Raw genomic sequence first — 17,267 nt, 5'->3', positions numbered from 1 at the left:
ACCCCCAACAGTTCCAATATTGCATGGCAGCCCACAAGTTTTGGATATTTGAATTTTCTCCCAAAGCTGACCCCATCTCGTCCAAAACACCACCAAAAACGTTTGTAGGAAAAAATGAACACTTGACGAGAACTTGTCCATGTCCCCATGAAGAGATTTGAGTAGCAAAACAAGCAAATTTGAAATAGTGTTTGCTAATGCCAACTCCATTTTTCAAACTATATTCTCCCGGGGGTAGGGCCCGGGGGGGGGGGGGGGGGGGGGTTGTGTAGCTATGTCTCGTTTGTTTTCTACGTATGTATGAGTCTCCTGAAACCATTCCATGTTATTTATAAGGACATGGACTTCTGTCTGAAGGCGTCACAGCTATTACGTAACAGGGTTTTGGATATAACGTGTGAATATTAACATCAGATCAGACAATAATTTACTTAGGAAACTTAGGATTTGATTCTGCAATTTTTCCAGGAAAGTTTTGGGTCAAAATTTTCTGTCCCGAATCTTACGGGGCGGCGTGAAAATGGGGAGGACAGTAATATGAATTAAAGGAGATGGAAAATGTTGTGAAATTTCTTTGAATATTATGATTAATATAGACGAAAGTTAATTTCCATGAAATTTCTGATACTTTAATTCTACGCCATGTTTTAGATAAACGAACATTTTTATTTTCAAATGTTATTGTCAATTTATTTTTTTTAATTGGTCCTATGTGCCCGTTTGCGCCTGCGATTGAACATGTTGAATTAATTTGTTTTTGTGTCATTTGACCTATTAAAAAAAATCACGTTTTAATAAATAAAAGCTATAATTTATATGACTTTTATTCTCATTGTAATTATTTTTTATTTAATTACCAATTATAATCATTATATTCGACCAAAACCACTTGACATGAAATTGGTTTCGGAATTTAACAATAATTTATTGCTGTAAAATAAATTATTTGAATTGTAAATCCAAATGCAATGTAATCACTTTTTTTCTAAATTTAATATTCAAAAATTAATTATCTCATAATTAATTATAAAATTATCAAGTTATGTCTTCCTACTTGTGCATGATATAGTGATATTATTATTATTATTATTATTATTTGCAAGATGTGACATAAAATTAGAATATTTTTAGTCGGTGGCCTATTTTTATATTTATTATTATCTTTCTTGTTGGGGATCATAATTTTATCTTCTTACTTTATGATTTTGGTTAATTAACAACTTTTTAATTAGTTCCGTTGACTCATTTAATTTAAAGAGGAAAATGATGAGATGAATGTAACTAATGTCGGCAAAATCTGACTTTTGTAAATGTTGCACGAATTCAGCTTTTTCTCTTACTTTGTAATAAATATTACATCATAATTTCAATTATGATTACAAAACATGAGTTGCATAATCACACATCTCTTTTCAAATTTCAACTCATAATCTCAAATTTTATCTATTGAAATTAGTCTTAATCGTTAACTAAAAACCTCCTCTGAAAAGTATAACCATCTTTTATTTTAGTATCTATACTATATAAAAAGAAAATATTTTTTTCTCTCCCAAATGGTGGTTTTTTTTTTTTTTTTAAAAAAAACCACCTAGAGGTGGGGGGAGCTTTTCGGAGTCCCCAGTCCTTTTATATTAAAATTCATAAAGTAATTACAGCGGGGAGAGCTACCTTCCTAGAAATTCTAGTGAAGCCATAAACAAGAAGTAATACTCCCTTACAAATAGAGCAACAATAAACAAGGAGCACTACTCCCAAATGGTGGTTATGACACTACAACATCAATTTTTGTTGTTATGCTAATAATACCTTAAGTTGATTTTCTTTTTTTTGTTGCTTTCTTTTCTTTTTTTTTTCTTTTTTAGAAATATGATGTATCGGTTTATATATTTTTTCTTATTCATAATAAATTTGAAAACATAAAATGTTATATATTATGTGCATGCAAGGACGGCGTCCCGTGGCGGCTAGCATAAAAAAAGAATTTCATTTTCATTCACAAATAACGATAATTTATACCGCGACACCAATTATTTAAATTATAAAAAATATCTTTATGTATTTTCAACTACCTCTACTCAAATTCTTCTTCTATGATCTATACTATCTATCTATACTAATATGAAAATTTCACCCACATCATTTTTTTTTTGTCTCGATAATATTTCTAAATTAATTTTTATTTATTTATTTATTTCTTTTTTTAAATGTGATGTGTTGATTTATATATAACCTTATTTTAATTTTATAATATATTATAAAATATAAATAATTATTTATTATATGCACGTAGAGACGGCGTACCATAACAGCTAGTCCGTACCATATTTTTGTGTCACCTTTTTAGTGTCTTCCTTATTTTTTTTATTCTATTTTTCTTTTTTCACTTTTTCTCTGCCCGTTAATGTCCACATTTCCCCCATTATCTACAAGTAGTAAAATCTATTTTTTTTAAATAGTTATTTATTTTTAGTTATTTTTTTCTTTTTCTCCTACTTCAAAATACTTTCTTTCAAAATTATTATTTTTTTACAATAAAAGATTTTAATAAGTAATATTTAATTATTTCAATTTTTTCTATACACATACATTGAATACACCGCATACAGCTACTCATTAATATTTAAAAATCTCAATTGCTAAAAGTTAATTGTATAATCAACTTTTAATTTTGGAAGTTTTGGGCTGCTTCGGTCCATGCAATCCAAGTATAGTTGCAGCCCTCACATCGTCAATCCGAAAACTAGTTCAGCTGTCTCTTCCCAGACAATATTTTAATATTACAATACAAAAGCAACTTTGGTCTATTTTAATTAGGTTTAACAATTATAAATATAGTTAGTAAAAATTAATATGTAATATTATCTTCATTTGCATTGTTGATTATGTCGGATAGCATTTAAACTTGTCAATGGGCGGGCATTTACTGATTCTCGAAGACGTTAAAATTAATTATTAATAAAAAATTATAGTACTAGTGAAACCCGTTCGAATTCCAAAAAAACAAAGAGAGTTTGAATTGAGAATTAACTACCGATTAATATAAACTAAATAGAAAGACAGAGAAATAATTCACTAGTATAAAATCAGTAGAGTGTGATTCCAATCCAACGTTGTGTTAATCATTGATCACACAAGATTATTTTTTTACGGCTAAACGTTGAACTTTGAAATTTATTGGGATAGTCATAATAAATTCTCACTTTTTCTGGTGTAATTGATTTGACTCAAGCATCCAAATTTAAAAATTTATTATCTTCAAGAATGGGCGGGATAATATTCCATATTAATTGAATAGTAGCATTTACATCAGCGAAAACAACAAAGTTTAGATCGAACAATTGAAATAGCTGCAATTATCTAACTTAATTTTCTTTTCTCTACAAATAAATAATACAAAGCACATACCCAATCTGCTTGCTGCTTATACCACTCATCCATGATTATTACAGATCACCGAGTTCTTGGATTACAGTAGAATAATTAATATTGGGTCTTTGACAATATCGATAATAATTATTTCAAAAATAATAAATCAAGACAAGTTATACTATGTGAAATCGGATAAAATCAAGTTCTCGAAACATATCAATGTTTTCCCTTGAATCTACACATATCATATGTGTAGAAAAACATAAACTAAAACTAAAGAAGACATTAGAAGATGATCTAAACTAATAGAATAATGAGATATGGAATTAGATCTATGATCCTCAGCTTTAAGACCCCTTTCATAGTACAAAAAATGTCCTCTCTCTTGCCTTTCAACTTATAGTCTGAAAATAGAAACAAATCGCAGTAAAAAATCTTTCCATATTGCCCACCTTTGTGCAGGCAGACGCGAGCGCTAAATATGGCGTGATCACACCTTATTGAGTATTTCAAGTCTCTTTTTGTCCTCCTTTCTTTTCATCACTTTTTAAATTCACTTTATTTTCATCAAAATTTGTCATAACTCCTACATTAAAAAGATGGATAATTCTAAGATCTATGTAATAAAATTCTTCCAAAATACTCAAAATAAAATGCATAAGAGCGTTAAAGTCTGTCTTGTCATGCATTACCCTACCTGGACCTGAATTCGACAAATACTCGCAGTGGTTACTTGTATATTTTAACCAAACTATACTCATAGAATACATCTGTCTTACCCGAACTATACTCATAGAATACATCTGTCTTACCCGAACTATACTCATAGAATACATCTGTCTTGACCGAACTATACTCATAAAATTGTAGTTGATATCATTTTTTTGTGCCATCATACACATATTAAAATAATAAAACGATTATACATATTTCTTTTTAATGACACCAATATATATATATATATATATATATATATTACTAAATTAATTTCTTAAAATATTTTATTAGCTTGGGTGGATAAAATAAAAGAAACGCTATTTGAATTTTTAACATATGCAAATTGAATATTATTGAAATATATATAATAATTTTGATTTTGTTCAAATATTAACCAGTATATCGCGCGGAATCTGAATAATGCCTGCCAAAAGAAATCTAATACAATAAGAATAGACTTAACTGCAAGATCACCTTATTGATGATGCTTCCAATTTATTACTCAGGAGAAAGAAACATATGAGGTAGGAATTGAAACAGTGTATATGGTGGCAGTGGCAGCTAAACAACCTTAACAGAAAGACAAAAAATTATAGTACTAAACAAAACACTATAATGCTTCTTGAATAGGTAAAGTACAAAAACAAGAATAAAAAGTTAACCAGACAAAAGGGAAGAAAGAACATAAATTATTTATCAGGACTAATCATACGTTTGATTAGTATTATTGTAACTCGATATTAATAGTGGATCTAATTTTATTAATCACGAAGTATGGTATAATGAACCAAACCTATTTAACTGGTATAAGTAATTCTATAAATTAATACTATTTTTTTTTTCATAATTTACCCTTGGACTCTCTGTCTTCACTCCCTCCGCTTTTTCTCCCATTTTCTCTTTCTTCTTCCCACGAGTTAACGAACGCTTATTTCTTCTTTCGATATTTGAAAAATATTTGAGTTTTTATCATTAATTAGTTAATTGAATACGTATTCTCAACTTTGACTCTATAAATTCAGACCCAAAAAACAAATAATTTTATTTTAAGCAATTGTATTTTAATAAATAATTTAGTGATTTTTTTTTACTTTTTTTTAAAACCATTCATAAGCTACAATATAAAAATGTGAATACCTTAAAAATGAATACCCTTTATAGTCTTTTTATATTTAATCATATGTTATAATCCTTTCAACCAAACACCATATTATATTATCAGTGAAATATTCCGAATAAAATACCTCAAACGAAACATCATATAATGCAAGATAGAATTAATAATCATTCAAATTTTCATCATATATGATCCTATCACACCTAACTCTATGACACGAACCAAACGATCCCTTTAAAAAGATAAGAAAAGTTGTGCACAGCATCACATGCCTGAGACCCCATTCCAACTGCAAAAATATGTGGCCTTCAATTGCTGATAACACCACCTCAAATATCTCCTCTTTTCCATCACTTAGACACACACATTCTTTAGATTTTTCTCAAACTGCCCTCAAATAAATCCAACAACAAAACAAAAAAACACCAACCAAAGTGATTAATACTCCCAACTTTTCTTAAATATGTAGACCATATTGCCAGTTGTTTTCTTGCTGGATATATATATATATGTGTGTGTGTGTCTGGTTGTGAATATGTTCTTTGTTCTGTAATATTGTGGATAAAAAGGAGTGAGAAAATTGAACAAGAAAAAGGGGCTTTATCCTTACTAGATTGGATGCTTTTCCCCTTAGGAAAAAAGGGTTCTGATGAATTGGCCTTTTTCTCATATTTGATTCAATTTTTTATCCATTAACATGGGGACCAAAATATACAATTCTGTTGATCTTCAAGATGCCCCACATTCATCTTCATTCCTCAGAAGCTGGCTTTGCCTGATGAACAGGCTGAGACATTCTTTCTGTGGATGATATTTTACCTGTTTTTCTGTGAAATTTTTGCATGTTTGTTGTTAGAAGTTGTGAAAAGTTCCGGGACCTCAATTTTTATGAAAAGAGAGCTTGATGGCGCACCGACATATATATGGAGATTTATAGTCGAACGCAAACATTAAAAGCAATCATGTAAAAATTGTTGTTTATGTGTGACAACATGTATAATGTAAGCAAATTCTTATATACATCTGCTGATTGTGTGAACAACCACTCTGCTGTAATACATTCAGTAGAATATCATATTCAATCCCTCTTCCTATTTTGTATGAATATTTACAGAAAATGATATTCGCTTGCAGAAAACCGTAAACATGAGCTAAACCATAGTGTTATCACTTCATGCAGTTAGAACAAAATGTTCAAGAAGATGAGAACAGAAGCAAGTCAGTAACAGCTCCTCAGCAAGTTGAATACCTTCTCTTATTTTCAAGTCACATAATAAACTTCATCACTGGACTGTTACACAGCTGAATTGGCCAAAAACGAGACGTAGATTTGGACGTTGTTTCGCTGTTATTAACAAATTTTGCCTCGTTAGGTGCTCTCATGGAAGTTAAGCGACCGGCACAAGGCTGCCGGATTAGCTTGTAATACCACTGCGGTATTATCTATGTTGCTATTCCTGTCCCCCTTTGTTTCAAAGGCCTTGAAGAGACTTTTCCCATTAATCGAACCAATTTTCTCCTTCTTGATTCCCAGTGTCGACCATATAGAACTCTTTGCAGCTTCATCTGGATCATCGATCCTTAAGGTCTTAGGAACCAACACAGATCTCTCCCTACCTACTTTTTCAGACAGATTTTCTTTTCCCAAGTTTGATGATCTAACCATGGTTTCTTCCCTTGAGTGCTTTCCTAGAATAGAAGATGTTGAGGAAACCAATGGGACATTCCAGGGGCTTGTTACAGCCGATCCCCAGTATGGTGTTGCCGGATAAAAGGTGACGGGAAAGCCTGACTGACCAAAAGTGGTTGGCGGCTTTGAAGATGTCCACTGCATACGGTTCTGAGAAATATGTAAATCTGATTCCTGCATAGCTGCATGACCATCCTTTTCCGTAGAATTTGAAGTCCGAGTGGAAGATATACTTGAGTGTTCATAAAACTCATTTGGGACACAATTTTGTGATCTTTCTCCAAGATTCAAGGTACAGTTCATGGATTCACAAAGTTGCGTGTCAGAGCCAAAAACAAGGAAGCCATTCGGTTTCAAAGATGATAAACGACTCCCATTTATAGCATCTGCTCGAGTTAGCGTGTCCAAAAATGTTATGTGACGATAATTTGGAACCACAGCATTTTTATTTTTGCGACGACCTGATCCAACCGGCACATTCCTCATCGTTCCTCCAGACGTCCAATATCTTTGACAGTTTTTGCAAAAGTGACGGGGCTGGTTGACGTTGTAGTTGTTGTAGTAACAAAACTTGGTGTCCGTGCTATTACATCGAGGACAAGGGAGTATTTTATCAGGTTTCTTAAGTGTCTTCTCTTGAGGGGCATTGCTCTCACTTGGTTCCTCCTCCTTGGGAGTCTCAGGGGACAACGGTTCTTTCTCTAGATCTGCTGTGCCGGGATCATCAGTGATCTCGGATGATGTTGCAGCCTCTGTCAATGTTTCTTCAGTTGGATTGATGGACTCATGTTCATGTTTACTACCTGTCAACTCTTCTTCTGATACATCCTATTAAATAAAACGAAATTTTACATCAGAAACAAGTCATACAAAGAAAGAATGACCAGAAAACGAAAAAGAACAACAATCTCATATGTCCTCACACAATTATGGGTGGAGTAAAAAGAAAGATCTAAAATCTCATCACAATCCTTACACACACACACGCGCGCGTAAAATTTGATGACGATCCTTAGAAGAAAGTTCAACCTTGAGAATTCATAGAGAGTATCTCAAGTTAAATCATGATGGATCAAGGGCAACTGAAGCAAAATTTAGCAAGAACAGTTGGATCAGCATATATACAACCTTGCAAGATTTACGAGCAATCATCGTTTAATAAATTACCGTATTTTAGGGGCAAATTTCACAACTTAACAAAGGGTGAAGCACAGTAGCCATATGACAGAGTTTGCTATCAGCATCTCAAAGTTTGAATTCAAACAATTCAACCAGTACAAGCTCACACTTGAGAGTTAATTGAAGTTTCAGAAAAGAAGGATCCAAGTAAACAGGTCATTTAGAACCAAGAACAACCCAAACTTCAGCAGTAAAAAACAATAAGGAGAAGAACAGACTTCTTCCTGAGAGATCAATTTTAACTTGTGTTTTCATCAATCTACAAAAAAAGAAAAAATCAATCTCCAAAATCTTGCTCTATGCATAACACGTCAAACTAATATGTGGAGAAATCTGAAAACCAAGAAGAAAAGTGAAGTTAAGGGCTAAAACAAGTATGATCAACCTATTAATCTCCTTAATCCTTGAAAAAGACAGTTTATCCGATCAACTCAAAAATAAAAAAGAATCCCAGAACTTATTCCTCACATAAACATCATATCCGCAACCCCATGAACTAAAAATCACAAAATTCCAACCTTTCCTCAAGAAATGAAACCAACCCATTATCAGTTCCCTACTCCAAAGAAAAGGGCTCATCTTAAAACTGCCACACACACACACACACACACACACTTGCACATCGTAAATCAGCAAATGACAAACCTTGGAGTCTTCTGAAGTTGATGTTGCCGAGGAACTCTGTCTATCTTCAGGCACTTTGGAATCAGAAACAACCTTGTCAGGCATCAAACATATGGTCTTTCCAAACAGCTTGATTTCACAATCTCTTTTTACAACTTCTGACATTCTTCTAACTCTGTTCTCTTCCTGCACAACAAAAAATCCTCTTTTCTACCTTCCTTTTCTTGTTCTTGTACTCTTTTTCTTTCTTGACACCTAACTTTCCCTTTCATTTCATGTTTGGAAATTTTCAGGTTTGATTTTTTATATTATTTTTTTTCCCCCCTTGAATTTGCAGAGGAGGGGGGTTTAAGGGGAAGAGGGTAGGAGAGAGAAAGTTGGGCAGGGGTGCCACGTCAGCACTGGGGAATGAATTTGCAGCCACAAGTTTTCTTTGTGGTTTAAGCAAAATCTTTCTATTGGACTTGAGAGAGTTGCCTTTCTTAGTTTTCTTTTCTTTTTTTTTTTTTATTTTTCTTTTTTATTTTTTATTTTTTGCCTCCTTAAATTCCCCCTTATCCAGTCAGCTTTCACTTTCCCCTTAATTTCCATTTCTTTTTAACCTAAATATTCTTCTAGAAAAGATAAAGAAAAGGGGCAAATATTAATTTCTCTTCTTTTAATCCCATATAACTATTGATGACCAATATACAAATTGGAAACTTTGAGGGGGGTAAATTGCAATTAATTAGTATTTTGTTTTTCATTTTTCTTGTTTTTAAAAATCGGTTATTTGAATAATAACTTGTAGAATGAATTTTACTTTCCACACATTAGAATTATGTTGATATATAATTAATTTGTTCTAAATGTTTTTATTAATATTGAAAATTTAATTTCATTATTTCTTAACCAATAATAAAATTATTTTCCCATCTATTCATTTAATGGCATCCCTATTCTTACTCCCATGTTCATTCAAAATGGTCAAACATCATGTCACAATGTTGAGAGGATAACATATGTAGTCTCACTAGGACTTGATTCTTAAAGTGATTGTCCACACCCACTTATTAACTATCAAGAATATTATATGTAAAAAATTCAAATATTCATGCTTAATATTTTATGTACGTTATTCTGTTAATGTTCATAATTCCTGAGCCAATTTTAAATATTCATAATTCAATTATCTGAGCATCTGTAAGAACGGTGCAGTGTACGTCCCTTAGACTAGCTGTACTCAAGCATGCAAAGAATATCCCATCGTCTAATATCAGTATAGTAAAAATCTACATTCATTAATTCTTCAAAAATTAATTATTAAAAAACGAACAAAGACCACTCTATATAAGAAAATTCAGAAATTTTTTCCGTAGTCCATGTGGGATAAAAGCCTTAAACAAAACTCACAAAACCATAAATGTATTATAAAGGGAGTGAAATACAATTATGGAAACTTCACTTTCTTGGCATTTCATTTTATTTCATTTCATGATGGGAAATTATATTTTCCGTTTGAACCCAAAAATTGAAAAGAAAAATATGTGTAAGATGAAATTTAAACTTTAAAGAGGTCAAAATAGCACGTGGCAGACATGCCACGCTGGCACAATCCTGCCTAAGTGTGGGCCCAATCTGCAAAAAGTGTCTGAAAAAGGACTTATGTCAGCCCTCTACTCTACACTCCAGCTCACCTCATTGGCACACGAGTCCTGCTATCGTGAACCTCCGGGTCCCACTTTTTGTCAAGAATCTTCTCCTACTGGCTGCCGTTGGGCGGAGCCAAATCTTTCTAAACGGGTTATCCTTCTGATTCTCGACGCGTGTCCGATAGATAAGATTGGGCCCACATCGCATCTTTTTCTCCCTTATCCAGTGCAGTGAGCTCTTTCCACAGGATACATTTTATTTCCTTGAATTTGTTCCTCTATTTTTCTGGATTTTGGATATTTTCATTTTTTACTTTACTATTTCTTAAATGAAACATTAAAAGTACAATCATCTCAAACTTTGTATCACATTTCATTCTTTTCCCATTTATGATTAGTTTTAATAGATTCTGCACAACAATCATAATTAAAGTCAAAACTATATAAATTATTATTAAAAAAAAAATTATCGACAAGTCTGATTTTTCGGATCTTTAATTCCTTTATTTATGTTAACATATCAGAATATCTTGGTCAAGTAGTTGCGTCATACCGTACTTCAGAGCTCGTAAAGCAAGTGCAGTTGGCATCACGTCATAAATCAGACTTTCAGAATTTGTGGCCCAGTGAACTGATATATGGTCTGCCTTACTGCACCTCGTACATTAGATCGCATCATTTTGGGTAGGTCGATATATTTGATCAGGGTTTTTCTTACAGCCCTGAGGGGCATTTTCTTGACACTGGGCTAGATCGAATGTGTTCGAGGTCCTCTGTGTAGATAATTTTACATGCTTTTTTCAGAGGTCTTATTAATGTCTTTCTTATCCACATCAAAATCATAATTTATTTATTTAAAATTATTACGAGAAAATACTTTTTTAAATATTTCTAATTTATTATTTTGATTTTATTCTGAAATCGAATTACATCTTCATTAAAATTATGTTTGAATTGAAGGATTCTGATTAGGAATTATAAACTTGCAATAACAAATCATTTGATATTTATTAGACCAATCCCAAAGGAGTACGAATTATTAAACTCCCATTTTAAATTATATTTTATATTATTGTTATGGATTTGGAAATTTTAATGTATGATATAATTTAATTATTTTTCTTAAATCTTTCGCAAATAGTTAAAGTTAAAAACTCCAATTAGTTGGATTAATATAACACGTTTTTGGGCCCATATGGTGGCATCCTATCATTGACGGCGACCATCTCGAAAATTTTCACCTTAAACAACCACTTTTATTTTTGGGATAATTACACTTATTTTTTTTCTAAAATTTGGTATAATTATACGTAAATTTTTGTAATCTGATTAATTAAATTTAGCACTCTTGATGTTTGCCTCCGTGTAACAAATAAGTTCCCTATATGATCGAAATTCATTGAATTTGCTGATATTAACAAAAAAATTGAATAAAAATTAATAATTACCATCGATTAACTTACTAACCTATTGTAGGTCAAATAATACTTTTGGGACTAAACTACCCTTATAACGTGAAGATATACCTCTTCATATGCATAACATGTGAAGATATATGTGGGTAATTTGATTATAAAATAATTTATTTAACCTGCAATAAGTTAGTAATAAGTCAATCGAGTTTAAATATAATTTTTTTTATTAATTTCAATAAATTCGGTGAATTTTAACTAATGAACAAACTTATTTGTTAGATGAAAACAAACTTCAGGGGTGTTAGATGTAATTTTCCAACCACATAGGATTTACGTACAACTATACCAAATATTAGGGAAGGGGAATGCAATATATCCCTATATTTTCTTATACTACGATTATATTTAAATATAAGGAATAATTACACTGTTCTTTTTATATTTTGATATTATTACATGGTTAAATCTTTTGTAATTTGAAAAGTTATAATTAATACTCCTAATGTTTGTTGTCATCCAACAAATAGATTCATCTGTTAATAAAATTTACAGAATTTGTTGTCATAAGCAAAAAAGTTAAATCAAAATCCATGTTTACCCTAATTGACTTACATACTTATAGTAGGTAAAACAAATATTTTTCTAACCAAACTATTCTTATAAGGATGATGTTGTAATTCCTCACATGCATTAGTGTGTGAAGATGTATAAAAGGTAGTCTAGTAAAAAAAAAAAAAAATTGTTTGATTCCGATAAATCAATCGAGGGTAAATATGAATTTCTGTTTGATTTTTTACTGATATCAAATAATTTTCATAAATTTTGACTAATTGATGTATTAATTTGTTGGATGGAAGCAAACATCAAGGATACTGAATATAATTTTTGAAATCACAAAAGATTTACGTGTAATTACATAAAAAATCCAAGAAAAACAGCGTAATTATCCCTAAATATAATTTTACTAGAAATTATTCATGTGGAATGTGGAATATTGAAACCCGAAAGATAGTTTTAATATTTCACTTTTCGTACCATCAACGCTAATAAAAAGAAAAATTACTATTAGACGTACTCATTGTCTCACATTGAAAAAGTTTAAGCCAAATTTAATTACTTTCTCGTTGTCCCACACTAAAAAAATATAAGCAAAAATTATGCACTTTCTCATTTATCCCGTATTGGAAGAACATGAAACAAGCTTAAGCTATTTACGCTATAAATATATGATAGTTTATTCGAATAATTATCCATGAAACATATTTAATTAGTATATTTGTTAGTAAAATATATAATTTATTATATTATTAAATTTTTTCAAATTTTTTTTATTAAAACTAGTTGGACCGAATACTGAGTTGATAGGCCTTGATTTTATGACTTCGACTCGAACCGAATACATGGCCGGTTCTTGGTCGAACCGCCAATCCATAACCGTGGTCAGCACTTTCATTATTTTCAAATGCTCGAAATAGTCTATACCAAAATATCGAAAATTTAATTTTACCAAAATTAGAAACAGATTTACTTATCAAGCAAGCAGTCTACATATACCCCAGGTCGTGAATGGCCATATGTTTCATCTGACGAGCACTTTTTCTTGGCTTCTTCCCCCAATAAATAAAAGTACTAAAAGCTTGTCGATTATTTTTTAACCAATTACACATTTGTTTTCGGAGATTATAAGATTGAAAAGACAGGGTAGGGTTGGGTTTGGGTGGTGAGTGGTAATTAGCAATAAGTACAAGGTTTTCAATTCGTGACAACCACTAATTATATTGTGTCGATGGATGGATTGGTGGCTGTCGATGGCTGCCTAATTCTTTCGTGGGATTAGGAATCCTGTCCAGCAATTCTTGAACGAATATGGACCAACTTCACGTGTAAAAATACAACTATTTATTTTGTGAATTGATCATCACATGAAACCCCTCATCAATATTGACTTTCTACTATTTCTAATTATATTGCATTTTAACATATATAGTACGTGCATAAAATATTAAAATCCAATTATATATATTTCAGAAAAAAAAGTTTATATCACTAGAAAGAATGTCTATTATTTATATTTTAATTATCATTATTAAAAGTAAAAAATCATGACGAATACTAATAACCACGGCTATACGGTGGCTATTACCCGTTGTTTCTGCAAGTGGAGCCATGCATTAGCTACAAGAAAAAATAATACCAGATGTTTTGGCAATAATTTAATTAAAAAAGTCGTGATGAAAGTTTAATTATTTATATGTAGTAAAAATTTAAGTTTTTGCATCAGCTTTATTTAACTGTGATGATATCTAGAATTAATTGATTTGTCGTGACACTGTTGACCAATATGTCAACAACTATTAAAACATTATTTGTCATGACTTTGTGATGGAATTGCAATCAAGACATGATATCTGGAATTAAAATAGTACGATTTTTAAAATTTTTTAATAGTATTTCACTATTAATTAAATTATTGGCTTTTAATATATATAGCGAAAGAAACTCGGCCCCACATATATTTTACTGGTGGGGAATGACAACTGAAAGTGGGTGCATTCAGTTTACGGTCAGATATATAGATGTGAATTCGATTCTCTCTATTCAAATGAAAAAATTATGTCGGTGGGTAATTTATAAGTATCAATGTAAGCAATTTATGGTTTCAGGGACATGTTCCGACAAATTTGTTATGAATTGTTGGGACTAGATATTCTAAAAAAAAAAAATGGGATGCATGCAATTGTAGACAAAGATGTTCTTGAATCAAACATGGAACAGTGTGAAATAAGGTTTCTTTAAGAAAAAGAGAAGGGAAAAAATGATGAGAGAGCATCTCATAAGGTGTATTGGAATACCTTTTAACTTCATTCACAACACTGAAAGGAACCACCTAAAACTGTATATCCCACAAAGATGAAAGACAGACAATAATGTCTTAAGTGGAGGTGAGGTGTCAGCCACTTGTGGTACAAATAACACCCAATATCCACCATCATTTTCAATCTTTCTTCCTTGTACACTCTTTTCTCAGAAAGTTTCAATTTTCCCACTGCCCTTTGCTTTTCTCAGCATTCTGAGGAAAACCCTACATCTTAGTTGGATTTTAATGATGTTAGAATTTCTTGCAACTGCAATTTTCATCACTGTTTCTAAGTGGATGTAAGATGGAAATTTGAGGGGGTCAAGACAGAGAAATTACAAGAAATATTATAATGAGGGAACTCACAGTATATTGATTGGATAAAAATATAGATATTTATATATTGTCAGTCCCATTATCTTTCTTGGAGGTGACACCATTCACAGCCTCATCACTTCAAATTTGACTGGTAAAAGTAAATTTTGAGTCTTTTATTTCGGACGCAATGCATTTTTTATTTCATTTAATATATGTATATATATGATATGTATATTAAATTCATGTTATCAATATATTTAAAGACATTTTACGTACGCTCTGTGTATATATTTCTTAAATTCAGATATGAAACATCATCTTTTGTAATAAAAAGTTCGGACTGAATCCAAATCAGTCATCTCTAAGATGTTTTGGAGGAGAGCGGAAAAGTTATCAAATTGGCTTGTTTCTAACTCAACAACGTTGGTTGCACGATTTCATCTACTATGTTGTAAGTATTGTCTGTGTAAAAATTATGTTGTATGAATTTGAAATAAAAGTATTCAATTCAAACCGCAAATGACGACTTTAGAAGCTTTATGTCTACACATTGTGGCGTTGAATGTACAGTTCAGACAACATTAATTCATGGATTACTTTATTCTCCAAGAGACACGTAATGCACGTTTTCATGCATAAATGTTAGATTAAGAAGACAATCCAGCGTCCCTATTGTAACTTGTTAGGAAATTACAAGATATGTAAAAAATAAAAGAAAATTAGACACAATAACAACCTAATTGTCCCAATATTGTATCTTACTATATATGATAGAATTTCGTACCAACAAATCGTCAACTATTATAATTATAACTAACGTTTGTTAGGCCTTGTGAAATTAATAACAATTTTATTCTTGAGAATGAATCATATGACAGAAACGAGAGCACCATCGATGCACTGTTGAGTACGATCTCCGATAGTAATATTATAGTGAATTAAATTTCACGTTTTGATGTAACTATCAAGTAACATACATATGCCAACAAACCCGAGTTTCTCATACCTATATATGTTCGTCTCCATCTAGACAAATTTCAATGCTCGTCTCCAGTATAACAATGAGTAGGGCAAAATGGGAACAAATCAGAAACTTGTTTGAAGTAAAAGATGAAACAAATACTTAGGAGAAAGAATTGCAGCCTCACCTTCGGAGCTCTTATTGTTAAAGATGTTATACATTTAGTTTGTAATAACTTTGCAGCTTCCCTCTATTTTACGTGGTGTAATAATCTGCACAGTATTGCAATAAAGTTGTATTTGTTACTTCACAATTACTACAAGAATTGCAAAGCACCTCTTTTTTTAACTTTCATGATGAAAAATAAAGCAAAGTGGACAGCACGTAGCTAATGGAGTACGCTATTTTGTGAATCTAAGTGGCTATAAAAATGCTACAAAATTTTTTGTCACTTTATAACTTCTTATATTCTGATAGCGTGAATTTTCTATTTCAAATTCTATTTTATTTAATTTTTAAATAAAATATATAATCATGCGATTTTTGTACACGTAAATGTATAAGTTAAATAGAAAAAAAGATGGAATCCTATCCCGTCCATGAGAAGCTCTTCCTCTCAAAATTTACAAATTTCACACTCTCCCTAAGTAGAATTCTAGGTCCAAGACAAAGTTGAGCGCGCTTCGACCAACTCGACATGTTGATACACGAGGGGATCGAGGAAAAAACTTGTAAATTAAGCCCAGAAGAACAAGAAGCACACCCTATCTCAACGTTCTTGTAGTATGCTGTCTGAATGTCCAACTTCATCAAAATGACAATAACAATAGCTACTAACAACATAATGAAAAATTTCTCTTACAGGCTCCGGAACAGATCAACACAGTATAAATCCCACGCTACGGTTGTAATTAACTAACTCAATCCTCATCGTTCCCATAGAACACCAATAAATGACGCGACGCCAACATCACCATCCCGAAGGCTAATTATGAATTTTGATGGGATAAATATGAACGATTCCGCGGTGGGATGGCGACAAGTTCCTTTTGTTTTTCCCCTTTTCTTGATTCCTGAGGCCATATTCTCCTCCTCTCCCTCCTTTTCCATGCTTTTGGAATTGTGAGATCTCTCTCCAACCCTCTTCATGGGGTCCCCCTATCAGAATAATAATTGATGTTTTAGATGACTTTTAATACAACTGGACCTTCTTACAACCTGACCTTAAAATTCCAAGCCCCTCGTAGTTTTTGCATCATCCTAGAATCTCCTTTTCTTGCCATGGAATATATTAAAGCAACAAAAGGAGCTTCAAGTACAGCAGCTGCTTAAAGCCAAAGCCAAAGCTACTTCATTTACTCTTCCTTTCCTCTTTTTTTTTTTTCTCCC

General features: G+C 31.7%; 1 protein-coding gene across 1 annotated transcript; it reads right to left on the bottom strand.

The window, feature by feature from the left end:
- LOC105159975 (cyclic dof factor 1) lies at positions 6,201-9,084 on the bottom strand. Its single transcript, XM_011077212.2, has 2 exons — positions 8,718-9,084; positions 6,201-7,721 (listed from the first exon to the last, which is right to left on the bottom strand). The coding sequence occupies exons 1-2, from the start codon at positions 8,859-8,861 to the stop codon at positions 6,573-6,575; spliced, it is 1,293 nt and encodes a 430-aa protein (XP_011075514.1). The 5' UTR covers positions 8,862-9,084; the 3' UTR covers positions 6,201-6,572.

Source organism: Sesamum indicum, linkage group LG4, assembly GCF_000512975.1.
Source record: "Sesamum indicum cultivar Zhongzhi No. 13 linkage group LG4, S_indicum_v1.0, whole genome shotgun sequence".
Lineage (NCBI taxonomy): Eukaryota > Viridiplantae > Streptophyta > Magnoliopsida > Lamiales > Pedaliaceae > Sesamum > Sesamum indicum.
This window is presented reverse-complemented; position numbering and strand designations above follow the sequence as displayed.

Excerpts from the sequence above, each read along its gene's own strand:
- LOC105159975 (XM_011077212.2), bottom strand. The coding sequence starts at position 8,861 with ATGTCAGAAGTTGTAAAAAGAGATTGTGAAATCAAGCTGTTTGGAAAG. Across the intron at positions 7,722-8,717 it reads CAACTTCAGAAGACTCCAAG|GATGTATCAGAAGAAGAGTT; the intron begins GTTTGTCATTTG and ends TTTATTTAATAG.